Source organism: Tursiops truncatus, chromosome 3 (genome assembly GCF_011762595.2).
Source record: "Tursiops truncatus isolate mTurTru1 chromosome 3, mTurTru1.mat.Y, whole genome shotgun sequence".
NCBI lineage: Eukaryota > Metazoa > Chordata > Mammalia > Artiodactyla > Delphinidae > Tursiops > Tursiops truncatus.
The window spans coordinates 62,320,859-62,346,952 of record NC_047036.1 but is presented as its reverse complement, the minus strand read 5'-3'; the positions used below and the strand labels follow the sequence as shown (position 1 = coordinate 62,346,952).

At 39.9% G+C, this 26,094-nt stretch overlaps 1 protein-coding gene across 1 annotated transcript in view; it reads left to right on the top strand.

Moving 5' to 3' along the window:
- Positions 1-126: 126 nt before the first annotated feature.
- DMGDH (dimethylglycine dehydrogenase) overlaps positions 127-26,094 on the top strand; it is a 60,810-nt gene continuing 34,842 nt past the window's right edge. The window contains exons 1-7 of the mRNA XM_019929226.3: positions 127-212; positions 1,108-1,282; positions 9,415-9,513; positions 11,851-12,015; positions 14,720-14,924; positions 21,181-21,429; positions 23,293-23,491. Of these exons, the coding sequence (XP_019784785.1) occupies positions 127-212; positions 1,108-1,282; positions 9,415-9,513; positions 11,851-12,015; positions 14,720-14,924; positions 21,181-21,429; positions 23,293-23,491 (1,178 nt within the window). The remainder of the gene's footprint in view (positions 213-1,107; positions 1,283-9,414; positions 9,514-11,850; positions 12,016-14,719; positions 14,925-21,180; positions 21,430-23,292; positions 23,492-26,094) is intronic.

Below are 26,094 nucleotides of genomic sequence, written 5' to 3'. Positions count from 1 at the left end.
GGAGCCAGAAGCCCGCCCCTCGCCGGGGGGAGGGTCCCACCGCCTCCCACCGCCCCCCACCGCCCCTGCTGTCTGCTGGCTTGGGAGTAGGTGCCTGCGCCCTCGCCCTATGGCCTCGACCTCGGCATGTTCTGCCTGGGCGCGCTGCGGCTGCGGGGCTTCCCGCTGCGGGGCTCCCCCGGCCGCCTACTTTCCGTCTGCGGCCGCGAAGGGTGAGTGGGGCCGGGTCTGCGCGGAGGCCCGCGGCTGGGCAGCTGCGGGGTGCGAGCGCAGGGCTGAGGCGGTCTCCGGGTTAGGGGTGCTTCCGACCCCGAGAAGTGGGCATTCGGCTTTCTTCTCGAATTATGGGTGTTCTTTTCTACGCACAACCGTTCAAAGTGAGAATATCAAAGGGTTCCTGGTGCAAAGACTCTCCTATCCCCATTCCCTTCCCCAGTCAACTGTTAGCAGTGTCTTCTGTATGGGGAGGCAAACGCAGGTGTATATATGGTCTTCTTTGACTTACTTATACCTTGCTTTTTACAATGCGTCTTGGGGAAGCTCATGATCTAGCTAGGAAGACAGACATGCAAATCAATATATCAAGCCACCGAGCAATATTTATAATTAGAGAAGCAGGTACACGGTGAGAGGACGTTGAGCGAGGAAGAGCGTTGTACTCCATCTGGCTCTCTTCAGCCTGGAAAACATTGGAGGGAGGCGGTGATCCAAGATTTATAGATAATGGACTTCATGATTATTATGGGTTTTTTTTTATGGAATAAAATGTTTATCAGTGTGTTTTTAAAGTAGACAGAAAAATTATTCTCTAGATTTCTTTGAGAAAAAGAAGTCATCTGTTCAATTCTTTAGCTCTATTAAGTATCTACAATGGGTCAGAATTAGGGGAATGGGGTTCAAATGCCTCCTCCTCCCTCCCCCAACCAGGTTGCCTAAGTCAGATTGAGTCTCCCAAATGATTGTCAGCACATGTAACTCTCCCAGGCACTAGATGTTAAGTACTAGAAGAATAAGTAAGGAGAATCACACTAGTCAGAAAAAAAACCAAAAAAAAAACTATAACTATCATAGCCGAGTAAAGCTACTATTAAAAACAATGTCTTCCAGAGAAGAAAACCCACCCTCACCTGCAGAAACAAGATGGAAAGACAGGGCAGAAACAGTGATAATTGGAGGTGGCTGCGTTGGTGTGAGTCTGGCTTATCACTTGGCCAAAGCAGGCATGAAAGATGTGGTCCTCCTGGAGAAATCGGAGCTCACTGCTGGATCTACCTGGCACGCAGTAAGAAAACTATCTCAGCACCGTCATATGCACTGAATTGTCACTTGTGCGATTGATTTTTTTTCCTATTCACAGCTCCCCACTGAGAGCTCTTTAGAGCAAGTTCCCTTTCCATAGCGTTGGAAGGTGCAATTGCAGTTTAGTTGGTATACTTTAAGTGGGTGATCAACATGTATGATGTTGATAATCATGAGAAGATAACTTGAACATATGACTCTGGATTCAAATCCTGACTCTGTCATTTTCCACTTCTGGCAACTTACTTAAGTTTCTAGTTCCTGATGTGTAAAATGGGAATATTAATAGTACCTACCTAATAGGGTTGTGATGAAGATTGAATTAATATATGTCAAGTTATTATGGTAAGTGATTAGTAAATGTTAGCTTTTGTACCAAAGGATAGTGGCTGGGCGATCCTGAATAGAGGCCTGAGACCTTTACCTATGTCCCCTCACCTGGCTTTAGTGATCCTTTTATGTTTATTGATTTATGATTTTAAGTTAGTGCTGTGAGACAGCAGCTTGGCTTCATGAGGACTTAACTGTGAGGGCTGAGAACGTGCAACACAACTTTCATGTTGTGTTAAATGAAACACACGACCAAGTCAATCTCGCCTATTTAATGGTATGCGTAATTGTTCCAGTGCTGTATAATAATTGGGCTTACATCGAAAGCTGCTCAGGTAAATGAGGTGATTGACACCGCTTTCATACTGCCAAACCAATTATTTCTGAAGTCAGCTAAGATGGGAGAGGAAGATTTTATGACTGCAGGTGCCATTTTTGTTTGGAGGAAGAGTTGGGATGAACAACGAGGTCCTACAGTATAGCACAGGGAACTATATTCAGTATCCTGTAATAAACCATAATGGAAAAGAATATGAAAAACAATATATATATATGTATAACAGAATCATTTTGCTGTACACCAGAAACTAACATAACATTGTAAATCAACTATACTTCAATTTAAAAAAAAGTTGGGCAGTGTTAGCTTCTGCTCGTCATCCCTTTCCATCGTTAGCTTTCCACTACTGAGACAAGAGGGAACCCTGCTTTTAGGGGCCTTTTGACACCCAGAACCTGCTCACGGTAAGGGATAGAGTTGGATCTCCTGCCTCCAGCTGAGCTTCGGAGAGATTGATGCCCAGACTTAAGCCCAGTTCACCCCAGAGTCCCTGTGGTCACATAGTCAGACCACACCCACCAATTGGATGGAGACTTCTAGAAAAACGGCATCAAGCCCTGCTTCTCTTCTTTCTTCTCCTGCCAGCCCTCTCACTTCTCAGTCTGGGAGGGAGGCCCAGCTACCTGGTCCTCCCTGAGTGTCTTTTCTGAGTCTCCATAGGCACATTTGTCTCTCGTGTCAGCAGTTCTCCCTCAGCTTGCTTCCTGCTACCTGGAGAGAGGAGCCCAGGAAGCCACTGACCCTTCTGGCTCTTCTCCCCTCCCTGAACTAGACTTTCTATGCAGATTTCCTTTTATCATGGAATAGAAAGCCTGCATTTCTGCCACAGCTCTCCTATGACTTCTTTTTAGTGGACATTCGGTCAGTCTTTCAACAAATATTTATGAAGAGCCTATATTGTGTCAGGCCAGCACTGTTCTAGGAGGTGAGGACACAGCAGTGTGCAAAACAAAGCCCTTGCCCTCATGGAGCCACATTCTGGTGGGGCAGGTGGAAGAAAACACAAATGATGCTCTAGAGTAATCGGTGCCAGCAGAGTGGAGCGGGGTAAAGGGATGAAGAATGATGGGGGTGGAGGAGCCTGGAGGCTACTTCGAAAAGGTGACACTTGAGCAGAGACTGGGCAGGAGTGAGGGAGCAAGGGGGCCATGAGGCTCTCCAGGTAAGAGCATGTAAGCAGAGGGAAATTTTTTTTAACAATGCCGTATTTTATTTTATTTTATTTTTTGCGGTGCGGGCCCCTCACTGTTGTGGCCTCTCCCGTTGCGGAGCACAGGCTCCGGACCCGCAGGCTCAGCGGCCATGGCTCACGGGCCTAGCCGCTCCGCGGCATGTGGGATCTTCCCAGACCTGGGCACGAACCCGCGTCCCCTGCATTGGCAGGCGGACTGTTAACCACTGCGCCGCCAGGGAAGCCCAGCAGAGGGAAATTTTGCCAAATGGGAATCTCCTGAGAGGGAGGGCTTATACCCTTTTAACACTTACGGATTGTTAAGGAGGGTGTACACTGTAATATTTTAATTACTTTTTTGTTCATTTATAGTGGATTGACTTGATGTAACCTCCAATTTAGTTACTAGAATAACTAGAATCCCTGAATATTACTTCTTACACATCCCATGAATAATAATAATAACAATAAAGCAACATATCCTTAGCCTAAGGTCTTTTAAGAAAAGTGGGCAAAGTTTTTAAGATGATGGCTTCTTCTTAAAAGTTAACTGTGCAAACTAATTTCCCCTTAAGCAGAGAGGTACCAGAATGAGTGGAAAAGGCATTTTTCTGCTTTGTGAACAAAGTAGTAGGCTCTGGTTCACAAAATAAGATTCATGCAGGGTGAGCTCAAGATGGACTCAGGTATCAGAAGCCAGGTTATTTGGGCCCCTACAAATAAAGGAAAAGAAAACTGGATTGCCCTAGGAAGCTGATTAGAGGATTTCTTGCAAACAAGGGGGTCTCCCACCAAAGAGCATCCTGAAGAAATGCCACCGATTAGAATTTTTTTGAGATATAATTGACATAATAGTTTCAGGTGTAGAACATAATGATTTGATACTTGTATATATTGCAAAAAGATCACAATAAATCTGGTTAACATCCATTACCACACGTAGATACAAAATTTTTTTCTTGTGATGAGAAGTTTTAAGATGTACTCTTAGCGACTTTCAAATATACAATACAGTATTGTTAACTGTAGTCACCATGCTGTACGTTCCATCCCCAGGACTTCTTTATCTTATAACTGGAAGTTTGTGCCTTTCGACCCCCTCCACCCATTTCACCCCCTCACCAACCCTGCCTCTAGCAACCATCCATCTGTTCTCTGTATCTCTGAGTTCCATTGTTTTGTTTGTTTGTTTTTAGATTCCTCACGTAAATGAGATCATATGGTATTTGGTATTTATAGTTCTTTGTCTTGTTTTATTTAGCATAATGCTGTCAAATTACGTCCATGTTGTTGTAAATGACAGAATTTCCTTCTTTTTTATGGCTGAGTAATATTCCATTATATATATATACATGTCACATTTTCTTTATCCATTCATTTTTTAACACAGAAATTTTGGAGCAGATATGAGAATGTGGACGTTTTGGGGGGCCAGCTGAAGGGGCAGACTACAAAAATAAAGACAGTCTCACTGAAGAATAACACGTGCTCAAGGCTAAGCATTTCTGGGACATGCAGGAATCAGATGCGCTGGGGAGGAGGGCACAGCTTGCAATGTGAATATTCAAAATGGAATCACAAATCCAACAGTCTTGAGGTTTTGCTGGATTTTAACGAGACTGTTTTGTCAGCACCCAATAATACTGCTAATATAGAACATTTCTTGTAGGATGGAAGGAAAGAGGAGAGAATGGACAAAGAAGCAGTTTTGGCATATGGGGTCCCCAGGAGAGGCTGCCCCTGGGAATGGTGTCAAAGTGGATGTTTTGGAGGGCTGAGGACTAAAGATGCAAGATTATCCATTTGGGGTGTAGGAAGACAATGTTAGACCTTTCTGTTTATTTTATTTTATTTTATTTATTTATTTATTTTGTGGTACACGGACCTCTCACTGTTGTGGCCTCTCCTGTTGCGGAGCACAGGCTCCGGACGCGCAGGCTCAGTGGCCATGGCTTACGGGCCCAGTCGCTCCGCGGCATGTGGGATCTTCCCGGACCAGGGCACGAACCCGTGTCCCCTGCATTGGCAGGCAGACTCTCAACCACTGCGCCACCAGTGAAGCCCTCTGTTTATTTTTATCTAAAAATATAAGAAAGACATTAAGCTTTACTAATCTTTATAAATAGCCCTCACCTTTGATGTGGGTGACATATTGTGTATGATACCAATGTTGCCTAAGGGAGAGGTTGGTGCTCCACAATGGGAGCGTCCCCATTCTTTCTTTTGTCTTCAGTCTGTCATGACATATTGCAGATCACATGCTATAGGATATCAATGTTATGATCGATTTTATAGAAACAAGGCTTTAAATAATATTGTTTGTGATGAAAGGGAGAGGGAATGACCTTGAGAGTGTTGTACTACACAGAGGTTTGTTGGTTATCCCAGAAAAATAATCAACAGAGTTGTAAAAAAGTTTTTCTTTTACAAAAAGACAAGTGTCCCCAGTTTGGTGATCTTTGTAGTGATGGAAGTGGCTGCCAGTCATTCTATGTAGTAGATACATACAAAACAATAGATGCAGTTTATTCCTTCAAAGTCAAGGTGATGCTCACAATAAGTGAAAAATAATTTTTGGAAAATAGTCCTGTTGGAAAGAAAGCATTTTGAGAAGGGGTGTTTGGAAATGTTGGTATCATTATTAGATTTTTCTGGCCAAAATGATATGTATCACCTAGAAAAAACTCTCAAACATGCAAGAGATAAATTTAAAGTTAAGTTTAAACCCATTTAACATTTTCCCAAATGAGGAGTTTCAGTGGGTTTGTACCCATTTTTTAAAATGTATAATGCAGTACCTCCCAATTAACTTATAACAGTTGATGGACAAGAGAACGTGAAACATTAATAGTCAAATTTCAGTAAAATCCTTTTGGTAGGTGGTGTTGGGAATGGAAGAAGTGGCGTCAAGATACAGAGAGTACAGCCAAGAGGGGGCACTTTTCCCACTTACACCTTTGTATCATTGACAGATAGCTTCTTCAGCTATCACAGCCATTCAAACCATCACAAGAGAAAACACACCAAGAAATTAGACCTTCAAATCGCTGTTTTACCAACATTAATCCAACATATATATTTTAGTAATATAAAATATTACATAGCCCTTGCTAAAATATTAATAAGCTTAATATTCAAAAGCTTTTCTACACAATAAATTTTTAAAATTCATAAACCTTTCTACACAATAAAGTAAGAATTATTTACAACATTTAATTCATTTCCAGCTGTCTTTGTGTGTTTTATGACCTCTGCTAATATAGTAATACATATTTATATGTCATGTGGGAATAAAGAAATACACATATTTTAGTGGGTATGCTCAAATATTTTTATTGGATGCGAGTACATGGAAGCACTGGGATATGGGAAGGCTTGAGGTCAGTCACTGGGCTTTTTGACGCTGTAGAGGCTCATGACAGAGTGGGAAGGATTATTAAAGAGAGAGAGAACATCACTAACTTTAGCATCCATGGGTGATTTTTCTAACTGCATCATTCCTTTCATACTTATTGTTAGTCTGCTAGAAGGAAGAGCTTTCCACTCTGCCTACTTATTTATTTATTTATATCAACAAGGATTTATATATTCTTATTTTATTCAAAGGGTTATAATTCTTAATGATTATTCTTTTTTTTAAATTGAAGTATAGTTGATTTACAACATTGTGGTAATTTCTGCTGTACAGCAAAGTGATTCAGTTATACATATTTATATTCTTTTTCATATTCTTTTCCATTACGGTTTATCTCAGGATATTGAATATAGTTCCCTGTGCTATACAATAGGACCTTGTTGTCTTAATGATTATTCTTGTCTGTGTTTCATCTTCCCTCTATTATCTTCTCCACCAACTATAATCATTTTCTTTCTTCAAATCAAAAGTAAGCCCCTGCCTGTCCTCCATGAAGCCTTCTGTGATCCTTCCAGCATCTTCTCGTAGTTCCCTTAGTTCTTGTGTCTTTCTCTCTATGCTCTGGCACTTAATCCTATGCTCTTGATTTCATTGTTTCATGTATGAAAGTTTCATGACCCCAATCAGACTATAAAATCTTGAAGGATAAGAACAGTGTTTTTCTTCTTCTTCAAACTTCCCACTTAAAATATCCTTGCTGGAGCCCAGAAAGGAAGAACATTGTACCCTTCCTCCACCCCATGCCACAGGACTGACACACACGTTAGCAATAAATACCATGCAGGACATTACATTCAAATAACTCACAATAAAAGCACAGATACGATTGACCCCAAATTTTGAACACAGATTAAAAGACAAAAACTGGTTGATAAAAAATGTAAGGAATACAAAAATTATATATATATATATGTGTAATTTTATACCTGACAAAAAATTGAGTTCAGGATTTACTTCTGACTGTCCCAGCAGCAAGGAAACTAGGGTTGTATGAATTAGTAGAAATAGTTATAGCATTTCAGTAAGAAAGACCAATTTTTCCTTGACCAGAAATTCCTAGAATTTATTCCCTAAAAAAAGGATATTGAGCTAAATGTTTTGAGTAAGAGCTTTACAAAACAGACTGATGTTACCCTTTCAGAAGAGAGATCATTAACTCATTCTATGAAAACAGCTTTCCAGGGTGGGGAAGAAGGTTGATGTAGTGTAGATACATCATTTTCGGGTGGTCTGGCTCTACCTAGGTTAAACTTAGAGGATCTTGAGGAGTGAATGGTGAACAGAACCCTAGGCCCAGGCTTGTGAATATCCATTTTCTCAACTGACACGAGATATATCGAAAACAAAATTGAGTTCTCTAGAAGATGCCTGAAGGCCAGAGATTCTCTATTATTGAACTAGAAAACTTCATATCACACTAGATACCAAGCATGTAAAGAAGGATGTGATATTTGGCTGAAAGTTAGGGAGCCTGACTCACAGTTGCCTCATTATGGGGCTGTGCTATGAGAGGACCTATGACGTTGGGCCAGCATTTGTCTCAGAAAAGTAGCCAGATGCTTGAACAAGTACTTGATAGACAAGAAAGATTCTGGTCCATAAAGGATCACTGATGAACTTTAATGGCGGATTTTTTTTTTTAATTGAAGTACAGTTGATTTACAAAGCTGTGTTAGTTTCAGGCGTACAATAAAGTGATTCAGTCATACATATATATTCTTTTTCAGATTCTTTTCTATTATAGGTTATTACAAGACATTAAATATAGTTCCCTGTGCTACATAGTAGGTCTTCATTGTTTATCTATCAATATTTTATATATAGTAGTATGTATCTGTTAATCCCAAATTCCCAATTTATCCCTCCCCTGGCTCTTTCCCCTTTGGTAACCATTAGTTTGTTTTCTATGTCTGTGAGTCTATGTCTGTTCTGTAAATAAGTTCATTTGTATCACTTTTTTTAGATTCTGCATATAAGTGATATCAGTAGAACCAAGTGCCCAACATGAAGAACTTTATAAATACTCCCAAACAGACTTTATTTTAAACAGATTGTATTCGGATGAGCTTTCCAGGATAAATTAGCTGCTGAATGGGGCCCCAGACACTTAACTGAGAGAACCTGCTTCATATCATTGCTTAGAATTCTTTGCCTGGATACTATATTGCATCCGCCAGAGTCGATAAAAAGGGGTTTGGCAGGTAATATTTAGATATTTTCCTGAGAGTGATTATTCAATATTTATTCAGGAAATGTTTGCGGGGTATAATCTATGTGCTCATTCATCAACTGGTTAAGCTATGACAAAGGTCTGTTCACCACTCAACAGGCTCTAATTCCTAGGAATGTTCCACTTCTTCAATTTTGGAAATTTCAAGAAAGAAAATAGGAGGGCCGCTCAATTCAAGGGAATGGTGGGGATCGAGACAAGGAAAACTTTTTGCTTGCTTGTTCATAGTCCTCCTTAAGGGAACACACGCTTTGTTGGTTTGAGTCCACATGGTATGCGGTCCCCCCATATTTTTCCTAATAGCGTACATTCCTGACCTAAGTGATTCCATCTAAGTCATCCCGTTTCTGAATCTGCAAACAATCCTTTCCCTAATAACTTTTAGGGACTTACTCTATATGTTTGTTGGCTGGCTCTCACATTATTTATGTGGTTCAAGTGGGTGCTTATAACTGTCACGAGCCTTATGCAATGTGCATTCAAACTCGTGCTGATGTGTTCTCATCCCAGAGGACTGGCTGGTGCTTGTCAATTTCCTGCCAGTAATAAATTACTTCTTAACAGATAAACTGTCAACATTTTGAGAATGTTAATTTTTTTCGGTATTTCCTTTCCTCCCCACTTTTAAGGCAGGTTTAACAACTTACTTTCATCCTGGAATAAACTTAAAGAAAATACATTATGATAGCATCAAACTTTATGAGAAACTGGAAGAAGAAACCGGACAGGTAAATGCATTTAGCTTGAAATTGTCTGTTTAGGTCAGTTTCTCAGAGATACATAAGATTACTGAAGGATTTTGATATCATCATGATTGCTGTGTGTAGTGACAGCCATGGCATGTGAAATGTGGTAGAAGATTCTGATGAGAGTTTAAGATGAGAACCTCTAGAGCTTGCTTTTCAATCAATTTAATTTCTTGAAGTGTATTACCCATGTAATTACCTGCTCCTGATTTTTTATTTTATTTTATACTTATTTATTTTTTTTAAAGAAGATGTTGGGGGTAGGAGTTTACTAATTTTATTTGTTTATTTTTGCTGTGTTGGGTCTTCGTTTCTGTGCGAGGGCTTTCTCTAGTTGTGGCAAGTGGGGGCCACTCTTCATCGCGGTGTGCGGGCCTCTCACTATCGCGGACTCTCTTGTTGCGGAGCACAGGCTCCAGACGCGCAGGCTCAGCAGTTGTGGCTCACGGGCCTAGTTGCTCCGTGGCATGTGGGATCCTCCCAGACCAGGGCTCGAACCCGTGTCCCCTGCATTAGCAGGCAGATTCTCGACCACTGCGCCACCACGGAAGCCCTCCTGAGTTTTTAAATGAGAAAAGAATAAAAAGCAGCTTTCAAAAATATCTTTAGTCAGCTTCTATATCTAGAAACTAAGATATCACAGCCTTTCTGCACTGGATTGCAAAGGATCTGACAACTGTACATGCCAGATTGTCACATGCCTTCGAAAAGTACTTCACTAAAAGCCCCTCACTTTTTTTTTTAAAATATGTTTGTTTATTTATTTATTTATGGCTGTGTTGTGTCTTAGTTTCTGTGCGAGGGTTTCTCTAGTTGCGGCAAGTGGGGGCCCCTCTTCATCACGGTGCACGGGCCTCTCACTATCGCAGCCTCTCTTGTTGCGGAGCACAGGCTCCAGACGTGCAGGCTCAGTAGTTGTGGCTCACGGGCCCAGTTGCTCGGCGGCATGTGGGATCTTCCCAGACCAGGGCTCGAACTCATATCCCCTGCATTGGCAGGCAGATTCTCAACCACTGTGCCACCAGGGAAGCCCCCCTCACTTTTACTTTTCTCTCTTCTCATTTGTATTAGTACTTTCAAAATAAAGTGGCAGGCAAAGAGTATCCATAGACTAAGACTGAAGTCTGCTTAAAATTTTCATGCTATTGCCCTTGCCTAAAACCATCACATGGCTCCCCACAGTCTACAGGACAAAAACCAAAGAAGAAGGGCCTTCATTAGCTAAGCCCTGCCTGCCTTTCCAATGTTTTCTCTTGCCACTCTTTGCTATGCTCAGATGCTTCAGCTATTCTTAATTGCAAACAGTTTTAGAATGAGCTGGGCTGTCTGCCTGAGACAGCATTCCCTCTGGTCCCCATTTCAGCATTCGCCTTCCACCCTTTCCCGGGGGGCGTCTCCTTTGAGAAGGCATCCTTGACTTTGTTCACCCAGCAGTCAGGCGGAGCTGAGGGCATATCTCTTGGTTCTAAGAACATGTGTACATATACCTCTTATATTACGAATCCCCCTCAATTGTGATTGTTGCTTTACTGATAGGTCTTTCCTACAGAGTCCGAGCAACTTGAAGATAATGACTGCATCTTTGATCACTGTCACCCAGGGCCTTGCTGAGTGCTTGGCCAACTAAAGGACTTCAATAAATGCCAGGGCTTCCCTGGTGGCACAGTGGTTGGGAGTCCGCCTGCCGATGCAGGGGATGCGGGTTCGTGCCCCGATCCGGGAGGATCCCGCATGCCGCGGAGGGGCTGGGCCCGTGGGCCATGGCTGCTGGGCCTGTGTTCCGGGGCCTGTGCTCCGCGGCGGGAGAGGCCTCAGCGGTGAGAGCCCCGCGTACCGCAAAAATAAATAAATAAATAAATAAATAAATAAATGCCAGATGAACGTTTATTTCAATTCACACTTAATCTCCTCACCGCAACATTCTGATTCTTCATGTTCCCTCTTCAAATCCTTTGTCTTTCTTTTTTTCACATAATTTTCTTCTACTCTGTACATGAGCACTGTCTCATGTTGTAATTGTGCATTTAGCTGTCCATCTTCACCTATAGACTGTAAGCTCCATCCAGGCAGGATCTTCATCTGTCTTGTTCACAACAGCGTCTCTGGGGCTTAGCACAGTGCCTGGCACAGAGGAGACACTTAGTAAATATTTGTAAAATGAACATCTTTTCATATGATGTAAATATGGTATATAGCTATCACTTTCACTGCCTAGTGAATCTCTTTTCTTACACACCTTCATTTTCATTGTGCTGGAGAAGAACCATGTTTGAGTGCCAAATAATGATTTATGAGCTTTTACTGGCATTGTCATCACAGGTGGTGGGATTCCATCAGCCAGGTAGTATCAGAATTGCTACAACTCCTGTAAGGGTAGATGAATTTAAATATCAAATGACTCGGACGGGCTGGCATGCAACGGAACAGTATATTATTGAACCTGAAAAAATACAAGAGATGTTTCCTTTACTCAACATGAATAAGGTATTTATCCTAAGGGCATTTTTTTTTTTAACCATTTGTTGATTTTAATTAAGATCAGAAAATGTTATTTTAGAAATTTAATTAGAAAAAACTTTGTGCACACATTTTGAATGTCAAAATCAGACGATTAATGCTGGAATTTGGGTAAATTATAAGATGGGCTATTATGTTTGCTAAATACAGTAAAGGTAATGAAAAATCTTATTAGCTTTCTACCTATTACAACTGAGGAAACATTTTCAATACCTCTCTATTACTGTGTCCCCCAGATCTGGAGGTTTCTATAATAAACCTTCTGCTTGAGAAATGCAGAGAAGACAATAACCAGGTGTGACAAATGTGTGTATAGAAAGACTGTGTTACTAACATTTTTTTTACAAAATCAAAGGTAGAAGTACATGTTATATTGCTACACAGATATCACCTAACTCATAGCTGTACTACCCTGACAGGTATCGATCTAACCAAATTTAGCTGAGAAAATCCACTTGGGAATTTAGTGTCTTTTTGCTGGGTGATAATCCCATTTGAATAATAATAACAATGACTAATACTGCACCACCTAACACTACAGCACATACTTAATGTACTAGGTATTATGCAAAGCCATTTACATGTATAATCTCATTTACTCTTCACAATAATAATAGAAGGTATAGATTATTACTAAACAGGAAATTGCAGCTTAGATAGTGTACAAAGTGGGCCCGAGCCCATCCAGCTAGAAAGAGCTGGAGGAGATTTGAACCCAGGCTCTCTGACTCCTCTGTACCTATGCTACCCAAAGGTACAAGGTGGAGCTGTTCAGGGAAGCAGAGGCTTGTGTTTCTCCCCAGTGTAGTATCTATGACGCCTAAGGGTTCATAGCGTTGCTCTGGGAGCTGGGTTATTAGCCCCTGTGAGTCTTGACAGATTGCTGGCACTCCCTTTTCAGTAGTTTTGTGTGATGCCAATGTGGTGGCAGATTGGTGTTGCATTGCATTGTCTGCGTTAAAATTCTGCCACCACTGCCAGGAAGGATATTCTTATATCTGTTTATATGTCAATCTTGGGATGCTCTGCTGGAAGTTCTCACATCACAGATTTTTCACAAGGACATTGGGCAATGGAAATATGTGGGAAGAGTATTCTCTGGCTCTGGGCAGGGTGCCAAATCAAATAGATCTAGGGTCACTGCATAAGGACATATCCATTATAAAACACCAAAGTGACGTTTAGAAGTCTACAGTAATACAAATTCCATTAAAACCAAAAGTCTCTTGCACTAAACCTATAACAAGAGATTGGATTAGTAATCCAAAACTTCCCACAAAGAAAAGCTGGGGCCCAGATCGTTTCACTGGTGAATTCTACCAAACATTTAAAGAAGAATTACTACAATTCTTCACAAACTCTTCCAAAAATAGAAGAGAATTGAACACTTCCCAACTTATTCTGTGAGGCCAGAATGTATTGCTGTGCCAAAACTAGACAAAGACATCACAAGAAAAGAAAGACCTGTATCTCTTATGAATATTGATGCAAAAGTCCTCAACAAAATACTAGCAAACTGAATTCAGCAACATATAATAAGGATTTTTTTAGCATAACCAAGTGGAATTTATCCTGGCTATGCAGGGTTAGTTTAACATCTAAAAATCAATCAATGCAATATTGCATGAATAGAATAGAGGACAAAAATACATCATCATCTCAATAGATGCAGAAAAAAAATTGACAAAAGCCTCTTGACCATACTTGGTGCTTAATAGATTTTTGTTGAACGGATGAGAACTAACTGTACTATTTCAGTGCTCCCTCCTTGTTTCATCTGAGTTTTATTCTTCTTTGTTTCCCCCACAGTACCTCAAGCCGTAGCACAAAGTAGGTATTTAAGAACTAGTTGTTGATGACTGAATCAAGTATACATTTTCCTGACACCAGATATATATTTAACATGTGAATCTATTAACAGTATTAAGCAATTAAATATAAATAATTAATCAATTAGTATTAGATTTAACTGCAAATGTTAGAAACCAAAATAATAATGCTTAAACAAGATAGACATTTATTTCCCTTTCATTTTGGCAGTCCAGGGCTGAATGGTGGCTCTTATCCATGAAGACTTCAGGGATCTAGTCGCCTTCTGGATCATTGCTTTGTCATTCATAGGATGTGACTCCTTTGTTCTTACTCCAAGATGGCAGCTAGAGCACCAGCCATCATGTCTGCATTCCAGACAGCAGAATGGAGGAAGGGACAAAGAAGGGACAAAGGGCATATGCCAGTTGTCTCCTTTAAATGGTCCATGTGACCATGACACTTTCATTTGACACTTTCATTTGCATTTCATTGACCAGAATTTAGTGATAGTTTTAGCTACCATCTGGAACTAGTAGCTGCCAACTATTGGAAACTCTTTGTTCTTAGTGGTTATGTGTCTAAATAAACATTTGGTTTCCATTGCTTTGTGGGGGAGGGGAGAATGAATGTTGGAGACGATTGCACACCTCTGTCAAATAGCCTGTCTACTTAGCTCTCAGTGTGAGTCCTGCCTAGCTCTGAGCTTGGACATAGGGGAAAAAAAAGTGGAGACTGATCAATCTGATGCCATGATGCATTTTTCAAGTCCAGTTTTGCTAAACATTTGCTGGCAGGATACAGTTACACTGAGTGAGTATATGTATTCATTTGAATATTGACTGTTTTGTGATCGATTTAGATTTTAGCTGGACTGTATAATCCTGGAGATGGTCACATTGATCCTTATTCTCTAACTATGGCCCTGGCTGCTGGGGCTAGGAAATATGGTGCCCTTTTAAAATATCCTGCACCAGTGACTTCTTTGAAACCCAAGTCAGATGGAACATGGGATGTTGAAACACCACAGGGATCTATGAGAGCAAATAGAATTGTGAATGCTGCAGGTAAGCGTCATTTTAAAAAAAAAATACTGTTTTTTTTTTGAGTGGCAAAGAAATAAGATATTTAGTCATAATGTAATGTTTTATACTATGAACATTGTTATGAAACACCGTGGTACTCCCATGGTGAACATTTTATCTGTTTCTAAGCTACAAAGCTCTCCCTCCATCACTTTGCTCTTGTTGTGTGAGATAACTCTGTCCTTGGTTATCCATAGTGAGTTGGTTTTCTTCTCCATGCTCCATTTTATTCTGCTCCGGATAATGTTTTGCCAAATTATGCTTTTTTTACCTACCTGTGTTCACACTTTCTTTATCATAATAACCAAATTCTAATGTTCAAATTCACGAGCATCCTCTTTGCTCTCAGTTTGTTTTTTGGAGCAGAGTTGATTATTTGTGTTCTTTCTCATCTATTTTGATTACTTTACTCTGTTCAAAAACCTTTTAACCTTTTCCTTTCAGCACGTTATTAAATATATTTCATAATCTTTTCTTTAGGTTGCTCTGTTACAATTTAGACTTAGAGTAATGAAGCCAAAAGGGATATTTGAGATAATCTAACAACTCACTCATTTTCCATTTGTGGAGACCAAGGTCCAAGAAGGTTATACTAATTGCCAAAGTGACAGTTATGTCAGAGCCAGGACTTGAACCTGGGTCTTTTGATTCTTGAATTAACATGCTTTCTATCAGGTTCTTTGCCTATGAAGTAATTTTCAAATATCACACATAAAAATAAATCCTTGTGCAAATGAAACTGCTTGTGTAATCTAAACCGGGCTAATAATTTCTATTTATCTATAGTTCATAATGGTTAATTTAAAATGTAAAATAAACATGAGGCACCTACTGATTTTCTTATGTTCTGTTCTTTGAGTCATTGCTTAAATTTACAAAATGAAAAAAATCTTTATTATTTATCAGATCAGATGATACCCATGAGGACATGCCAGAAACAAATACCCTTAGGATTCTTTCCTCTAAATCGTAACTTCTGATTGATGTTATTTTTTAACAAACCATTTTTAGTGGCCCTGGAAAAAGTCATGTCTTCAGTATTTAAGTGTTTAAGTTAGTATTTCTGAATCTTTCTAACCCATGCCCCGCATTTGAAAAGCATAAAATCTCATTCATTCTTTAACATCATTTGAAATTCCAAATAATGTAAAACAACTTACCTAATAAATAAGAGCAAAGGCATAAAACTTTGCTTTGTTTTTGAATTTCACTTGCCCGCCTCCAAGGAAATCCCAGTCAGGCACCCCCCGTCTCCCACTGTCCTTGGGTACATCTGGTCTAAATTCTCCTAGAAGATCCAAGGCAATGAAATCATTCATCCTTTTTTTTACAAGTAGCAAAAATTCTTTGTAATCTTGCAACTTTCTTTATGGTCTCATGAATTCAGCCTCTAAAAACATTTGACTGTTTTCCTAGTGATAGCAAATACTAAATAAACATGCTCTGACTTCATATCCAGCACCCGTGTCAGATATTGCTCATTGATCACTGCACTCATTTCAGAGAGACTTGGACAAACCCCACGATTTTTCTTAACACAGTGCTTCAGGCAGTCACACACTCCCAACTGATATTTTGACAAATAACATAGAAGACCTTAATTTAACACATTTATCTATTGTTTTCCTAAAATGGATAAATATTTATTTGCACGATTCATTGCCATTGTAATATTTTGTTTTCTAAAGCACAATCTGTGAGGAATAAGGAATCTCTGAAGAGAAAGAATAATTTCCAAAGAGATCTGACCTAAGCCCAGGACATTGGTTACCAGATGAAATATTCTATGCAGCTGTGCAATCTTGTGGGGTGATCAGGGCAGAGGAGGGCAATGGCAGGAGGTCCTGGAGAACAGTTTTTCTGGTACTGGCCTCAGAAAACAAATCCCAGACCAGCACCAGAAAAACTGTTCTTCAGGCTGTCCTTCTTCATTCTTTGGTCCTGATGCCTTTAACTCAGCCACGTCTGAGTTCCATCCTCAGGTCTTGGCAACTCCAGGCAGCTCCTTGTTCACAGTTGTATGAAGAACTATACGGTCTCCATTCTCAGTTCTTTACGTCATTCAGATCACATCTCTGGCCCATATCATTTTTTTCCCTTTTTGTTCTCCATCTCTTCTCTTCCACTGGGCAAAAGTTATTGGAGAAAATCTAACTGATCACATATAAATAGTCCGTGGAAGGTGTGGAGGGGTGTGTGTTTAGTTGTTTCTGTCTGTTTTCAAAAAAACCTTTAAAGTATAGAAGTTCCCCAAAAAGTAAACCTCAGTAATTGGGGGTGAAGTTTTGGATATGCCCCTTTCTAGACTTAAAGCTAACAAAGATTAATTTTATGAATAAAAGCAACCATCTGCAGAAGGCATTGTGCTAACATGATTTAGAAGATGTGTCTGATGGAATGTTTCCCAGAGTTACTCAGTGAGTCCAGGATGTCTCATAAATTCAGGTGAGGCCCTCAGGCAGCTCTGAAACCTAATTAAAGTAACCAGGATATAGACTTGGAAATACAACCAAAACAATGATGTATCTACTCAATTGTACCATAACCTGCTAAAAGTTTCTTTACATGGAGTCATAACAGAAGGCTGCTGAATCTTCAGGATATCCATGGAAAGGGAAGTCTAAAAGCAGAAATTTATCAGTTTCCTGATGTGTCTCCAGCACTGTCCAGGACAGTGGGGCTATCTCGACCAGAGACACATTATTGCCAACTGTGTGACTTGGGCAAATTACTCATTTGTAAAATGGAGATAATAATTCCCATCTGAACAAGTTATTCTGATCCATAAATGATGTAAAGTACCCAGAAAAGTCCTACCACATAGAAAGCACTAAACAAATTAAGTATAATAATGATAATTTTTATGATTATTATAATTATTTCCTTGAAAGTCTGTGCCCTGGTCTGGGAAACACTAGCATCAAGTGTCACAACTTCTTGGTACCAGCCTTAAGATTCCCCAGATCCTTTCACTTGCTCTGTGGTCATCCAGCACCCATTCTGCTGGTAAACTGACTTCCCAAAGAGCTTGGTTCTCAACCTAGGTGCATAAGGGTCACCGTGGGAAGTTTCCCAGGTGGTCTGGCCGGGAAGCTGTATTTTAAACAAGTACTCCAGGTACTGTACTGTCTGTACCAGATAGTCTGTAAAATATCTTTTGAGAAACACTGCTATATCAGTGTTCCTACAGGAGAGGGAATGTAGGAACCTTATTCTTGAGCAAGCAGAGCTGAGGACCAGTTTCTGACCCTGCTGACCTCTTGGTGTGCAATAGGCTAACTTGCCTTTAGTACTGCTTTTTTTTTTTTTAATTGGAGTATAATTGCTTTACAATGGTGTGTTAGATTCTGCTTTATAACAAAGTGAATCAGTTACACATATACATATGTTCCCATATCTCTTCCTTCTTGCGTCTCCCTCCCTCCCACCCTCCCTATCCCACCCCTCCAGGCAGCTTCACTCTACCTTAGGTCTAACCTGAGCCCCAGAGGCAGCTCGAGGGCAAGGGCAGGAGCTATTCACTGTGATGCAAGCTTTTTCTTTGCATGGTGAGGAATGTTTCTCTTGACCTTGTTTACAGTTGACTCGTTAAGCCCAGAGATAACTTTGTAAACTTTACTTAAGAATTTCCCTAATATGGTAAATCAGAAATGTGATTGGGTCATGCCAAGATGAAGCCCAGTGTTCAGCCAAAAAAGAATTGCTTAATTTTATCAATACTTTGCATCAGAGAGTGTCTCTGTATAAACATCATTGTCACTGTATAAACCATCTAGTAGAAGTAAACCTGTCCACCAACCTGTACTGTTCATTTTAACTCCATTTCTGTCAGTCACTGCAGTTTTAAAAATTGGAAGCCATTTCTAATGATCACTTTTTTATTGATTCTTCTGTTCAGTGTTTTTTCAGGTGATAATGGTAGGTTATAGAGGATTCCTCCACATTTGTTTCTCTTCCCTTTGAACTTGCTGGGTGGGTGATCTAGCAAGGGTTGAAGTGTAATCCTGGCAAGTTTTATGTTAATTTGGTTGACATATAGAGGAAGAGAATGCCAACAGACACCACCACATAGGGAAAAACAGTGTCCAGCTTGCTATGGGGTTTGGAGTAATATAGTTATATGATATTTATGCATATACTTCCACTTTGTTTTAATGATGAAGTATATTAATAAGCAATTGGATTCAGAAATTTATAAATATATTTGAATAGGACAGGATTTATTTTCTTCAATTTATGTTTTTAATTGAAGCAAGTATATTAAGCACTGCAGTAGTTTGAATTGCTAGGCTAAATATTTTGGCTTTTTATATTTTAAAACTGCTCCAGTGCATATAACTAGAATATGTGGCTTTACTATATTATCCTACAAAGTCCTGACATTGGTAATTCACATCTTCCTAGGCAAGAATAAATTAAGTCATTAAATTATTCAAAGACCAGCAAACAGCTCTAATGCCCACAGGTAAGATTTTTGGTTTGCAAATGGACACCCATTTCTGGGGCTGATATCCAAGTGTGACCAACTTAGCCGTTAGGCCAAAATAAAACAACAGAACGCAGGAGTGATGTTTAGATGCCATATAAGAGTACAGTAGTCAGGGTTCCTAGACTCATAATTGATGATTTGTGATTAGCTCTGAACTTCATAATGACAGAGACTTCAGAACTCCTTATTAGATTGCCAAAAAAAGGAGAAACAGAAATGGTTAAAAATTTAGAGAATGCGGCCTCTAAAAAAATAACTTAAGGAAGATTCCCTAATCATTTGAATGATTATTCAAAATTATTATGAAACAAACAAGCAAATAGAACCCCTCTTCTCCCCAGTAATTCATTGATGGGTCAGGTGACCCTGCATCCCTGCCAACTAATCATTTTTATCATTTTAGATTCTCAAATACCTTTATACAAGTGAAGGAGTCTTGGATTTTTAAAATAGTCTTTCTGTAGCAAGAAAAACCAATAAGATGTGACCATTTCAGGGTCTCCCAGTGTGACCTTGGGCGTGTCTCTTTATCGTTCTGGACTTTAGCTCCACATCTGTAGCCTGAAGAGTCACCTCGGGGGAGAATCCAGGGTCTTTCAGTGACAAATTATCTGGTTCCATCTTTTGCAAAGGAAAAAAAATAATATTCATTTCCCCCAAGAAGACAGTCCCCTTGCACATTGAAGGGAGAAACATAGGTTGTGGGAACTCCCACTTATCTATGAGCCCTCTCCTCTTTGCTGTGGCACCTCCTCCCTCCTGCTCTGGACACCAGGTGCCTTCTTGCCTTTGCAAGAAAGGATCTTCCAAACATATTCAAACTGAACTTTTAAAAGAACAGAAAACTTAAAAGGCTCTCTCTCCCAAAGTGTATACATTTCAAATTTTCAGTTAACAGAACAATTCTGTGTTTGTGGAATTTTAGGCTTCAACAATTTGGGGAGAGGAGGGTCTGGGGGATAGAGGACTAACTAGTAGGGCTTTATTATGCATGATTATTATGTTGATCACATCGACCCAGGGCCTCTTCCATTGCCTGACCGTCCCTGCTCTACAAGTAAGGTCAGTCCATTACTGTCTTTCTCATCAACATTTGTACGTTCTATATATTTGGGTTGTTTATTTTTTTCCTTCAAATAATTTTTTTGCACACCTTTGCTATGGGCAAAATGGTTTTTCAGGAATGGAGTTCTTTTAGGTTCTTCAAAACTCTGGGGTAGTGTCAAATATTGTCTTCTCTTCTCCTGTTCAATTTTGCAATGGCAAAAAATGTAAAGTTTTTATGGACATTCTTTTTTTTAAATTTAGTTTAGTGAAGTATAGTTGATTTACAACGTTGTGCTAATTTCTGCTGTACAGCAAAGTGATTCAGAGATATATATTACATTCTTTTCCATATTCTTTTCCATTATGGTTTATCACAGGATATTGAATATAGTTCCCTGTGCTATACAGTAGGACCTTGTTGTTTATCCATTCTCTATATAATAGTTTGCATCTGCTAATCCCAAACTCCCAGTCCATCCCTCCCCCACCCCACCCTTGGCAACCACAAGTCTGTTTTCTATGCCTGTGAGTCTGTTTCTGTTCTGTAGATAAGTTCATTTGCATTGTTAGGACATTCTTTAGACTTTGTCATGAGCACTGAAGTATTCTAAATATTTTATTTTAATTGAAATGGCTGTGTCAATGTCGTCTGTGGTATGCTTTTATATGTGGTGACATTTTTAAATGATTTTTTTATTTCAGGGTTTTGGGCTCGTGAAGTAGGTAAGATGATTGGACTAGAACATCCCCTCATTCCAGTTCAGCATCAGTATGTTGTCACATCGACCATCCCTGAAGTGAAAGCTTTAAAGCGAGAACTCCCGGTGCTCCGTGACCTGGAAGGATCTTATTACCTCCGACAGGAAAGGGATGGGCTTTTGTTTGGTCCATATGAAAGTCAAGAGAAAATGAAAGTTCAGGACTCATGGGTCACCAATGGAGTTCCTCCAGGTAGGTTCAGCAAATAGAAGTGTGTGCAGACACATCTATTTTATCTTCCTTGTAACTCTGGGCTGGCTATAGAATAAGATGCCACCATAATACTAGACTATCAGATACCTGGGACATTGGAAGTGAGGGATTCGAGGTAAATTCTGTTCTCATATCCCTTTGAACAATCACAGCAGGGGATAAGGAAAGAGAATTTATGGTGGGAAAGGTGAAAAAGATGCTCCCCGCTGCTTTGGAAGGCCCCAGGTAATTTTTACCTGCCCACACCAACCTCCTGCATCCCCCTTTTCTCCTTACTCCCCTGCTTACTTGGTCTAGTTTCTAGATTTGGATATAGCTGCTCTTGTTCTTTGACAGTTGGAAACACAACAGGTAGCAGAGATAGGACATCCAGCCTGTTAAGAATGAAAGCCTCAAAGTCTATAGCAGAGCAGGATAAGTTGGTACTGCGAACTGAAGCCCTCCTGTGCTGCATGAATGGATGTGGAAAAGTCTTAGGCCTCAGTGCTAACTCAGGAGGTACCATAGTTTCTCTTTCAAGTTCTACAAGGGAGAGAAGGACCTGTTTTTGTTTTTCATGAAACATTTCTGCAGAGCCAGATGAAGGGTTGGTTCACCTAAGGAGGTATCTCAGGTTTTAATCTATAAAAGGAGCCAAAATGTCATTGGCACACAGATATTATAGGGAATATAAAGAAATGGAGGTAATTGTGCTTTCTAGAATTATACTTTGATAAGCTACTTGGGCTAGGGAATGAATCCCTCCCTCCTACTCTTCAAAGAACATCTGTGCCCACATTACTACAAATGATAAACCACCTTCCACAGAAGTTGGGCCAGCCAGCTGAGGGCTTCGGTTTTGCTGGGTGGGCTCTGCACATTCGGGCCTGAGGGGAATAGCTCCTGATCCCAGAGGGAGGGCTAATCTGCCACCTGGGAGTCTCCTTCTCTGTTCTTCCCCCATGCTGGCAATCTCTCCTCCAAATAAATATTTGAACAAATATTTAATAATATTTATTGAACAAATATTTAAATAATTCCAGTTGGAGGAAGAGCCAGATTGTTGGCTGGCCCTGGGCGTCCACATGCCCTGGTCTAACCCTAGTGATCTGCAGGCCTCTCTGACCTGACATGCAGTCCACAGGAGGGACAAGAGGGAGCTGGCTGGCTGCTGTGTGGGAGCATCCCTGGGATTGGTGGCGATATTCTTTTAGCAGCTCATCCATAGCCCTGCCTTCAATCCCAGTGCCTTTTATGACTGAGAAGATGACTGTGCTCCAAGACCCTGACTCTTTTCACAGAATTCCGGCCCTCGGATGTGTATAGAAGAGGGCTAGAGGAATGAAGCCTCCATGCCATCCTTCCCCGCTAAGAGTTAAAAGGTGTCTAGAATTCATCATCCTAGATGCTAAAGTGGTTTTTCATTTATCCCCACTGTCCTGACATGACTTTGCAAACTCCCATTTGCCCTCACCTGAGAGGATGAAGCAGACTTCTATGGTTAATTGAAGGATAAAAGACCTCTCTTGACAAACCAAATTATTATTGTTTGTTTTTTAAAATTGTGATCGGCCTAAATGCTGGAAACTGCTAATATGCATAAATTAAAATTTTCTATTAAAAAGGTTAACTTTCATGATTTATTGTTTCAGGAAATAACATTATTCTTCTCAGTAATATAGTATACTAATATAACAGTACTCATCTGTTGATAGTAAATATCAAGTTTAGACTTAAAAAAGAAAGTACAATACCTTCCTAACGGGCCATCTTTAAATGTAGGCTGATTCAGAGATTGAAATCACTTTGGAGCACACGTCAGGGCAGCTGTGACATCCTGACCACAATGGCATTTCTCTTCAGGGTTTGGAAAGGAGCTCTTTGAGTCTGATCTAGACCGAATCATGGAACACGTCGAGGCTGCCATGGAAATGGTTCCAGTCTTGAAGAAGGCTGACATCATCAATATTGTCAATGGTCCTATCACCTATTCTCCTGACATTCTGCCTATGGTAGGGCCCCATCAGGGGGTCAGAAACTACTGGGTGGCTATAGGCTTTGGGTGAGTATCTCTATGTAATTCAACATTTATTATAGAGTTATGTAGTTTAGAGAAGTCTTATCCCATCTCTCAGGCCAAGAATGGAAAATGGGAGAGAGGCAGAGAGTCTTCTCCCTTTTATGACCAATGAAATGTGAGGAATAAAAAATTTTAGTCTTAAAACTTTGACTTGTATAGGTTTAAAAGATTTGTACACAGAAGGGCAATGATTTCCTGGAAGTTTCTCTTTGCATATTTCCTGCCGTTTCCATTATTTATGTTTCCTTTCATGTTGTGAATGTTCAGATAGGTCAGTTTGCCCCACTTTCGCAAGGATGTTTTCATAACACAGTGAGACAAAGATAAATCAAAATATCAAATGTGTAATATGTCTCATGCAGTTTTCACCATAATTCATGTTTGTTCAACGTGATTTTTGTTTCTTTATGATTCCTCTGGTTGCTTACTATTTATGGTTCCATTACCCATTTGCTGTTTCGTCCCTAATATTTGTCCCATTAATTTGGTGACTATTAATGTCAAGCCTACCTTACTATCATATCACAGTTTCTAATATTTTACTTTTCTTCCCCATTTTATTTGGCCATTTATTCAACTGATATTTGATGATTGGCCAGCTTTGTACCAGGTCTAGTTCTGGGCACTGGGCTACAGCTGAGAACAAGGCAGTAAGTCTCATCAGAGGCACAAGGCAGGTTGGGATGCTGTTCTTCCAATACAGTAGAGAGGCTAGGGTATGAACTAAGGAAGCAGCAGTGGGCACTGAGAGATAGGAAACAAAATTATTTAGATTTGGTGATTGATTGCATTAGGTCTTAAGGGAGAGAGAAAAATAGCAAATGATGGCAACCTTTCTTACTTGACTCCTGGTTGGACGCTGGGGTCAAAGGAAGAAATAATTGGAAAAATAATGAGTTCCAGTTTTGACAGTGTTAAGTTTAGGTCTTTGGGACATCCAGAGGGAGAAAACCTGATGAAGATAGGAAGCTGTAAGGTATAATGTAACTGAGGGCTTAGGAAATCCCCTATAGAGTCCATATGTAGGCATGTTCATGTGGGAGTGTTTCTCTTGTACATCACTTATATATCTTCTTTGGAGAAAAGTCTATTTGTATACTTTGCCCATTTAAGAAATTGGATTATTTGTCTTTTTATTGTTAAGTTGTAGGAGTTCTTTATATATTCTAGATACAAGACCCTTATCCCATACATGATTTGCGATTTTTTTCCCATTCTGTGGGTTTTTCATTTTCTTGATCATAGCCATTGAAACACAAAAGTTTTTAATTTTGATGAAGTCCAGAATGTGAATTTTTTTCTTCTTTTGAATGTAGTTTTGATATCATGTATAAGGAACCATTGTTTAATCCAAGTTAATGAAGATTTATACCTGTGTTTTCTTCTGAGAGTTTTATAGTTTTAACTCTTTTCTTTTAAATATATATATTTTTGATGTGGATCATGTTTTTAAAAGTCTTTATTGAACTTGTTACTATATTGCTTCAGTTTTATGTTTTGGTTTTTTGGCCTTGAGGCATGTGGGATCTTAGCTCCCCGACCAAGGATTGAACCCACACCCCCTGCATTGGAAGGTGAAGTCTTAACCACTGAGCCACCAGGGAAGTCCCTAGTTTTAACTCTTATGTTTAGGTCTTTAATCAATTATGAGTTAATTTTTGTATGTGCTATGAGGTAAGTGCCCAGCTTGATTCATTTGAGGATAGCCAATTGTCCCAGCACCAATTGTTGAAAGACTATTCTTTACTCATTGAAATGTGTTGGCATCTATGATGTCTTTTTTCTGACACCACTTCTGACATTTAGTTCTCCAATTCTCTGACACCAGCTGACTATCCAATAATTCAATTCAATTCTGCTGCTAACTCCCAGAGTTAGTGCAGACCCCACTAGTTAAGGACTCAGTCCCATAAAACTGTCCTCACTTCAGATGCCAATTTCAGATGTCCTCACTTCCAGGGATCACCTGTAATTCTGACTGAATGGTTACACATTTGGAGGTTCCTGCAACCCCATCCTCAGGTTTGATAATTCAGTAGAATAATCACAGAACTACTTACTTTTACCTATTTATTCTATAGAATACAGCTCAGGAACATCCAAATGGAAGGGATGCATAGAGCAAGGTATGGGAGGGAGGGGTCTGGTGCAGAGGTTCCATGCCCTCTCTGGTACACCATTTTCCTAGTGCATCAATGGGTTCACCAACCCAAAGGCTCTTTGAACACTGTTGTTTAGGAGTTTTTGTGAAGGTTTCATTACACAGGCACAATTGATTAAATCATTGACCATTGGTGATTGAACTTATGGTGACCAGCCCCTATTCTGAAGCTATCTAGTTCCCCTGCCCCCCTTCCATGGAGCTATCTGTTAGCATACAAAATAATATAAATTCCAAAGGTTTTAGGAGCTCTGTGCCAGGAACTGGGGACAAACACCAAATATTTATTTTTTTTATTGTACCACAGCATCCTTGTCAAAATCAATTCATCATATATGTATAGATTTATTCCTAGACTCTCAACTTTATTCCATGGATCTATATGCCTATCCTTATGCCAGTACCATGCTGTCTTGATTACTGT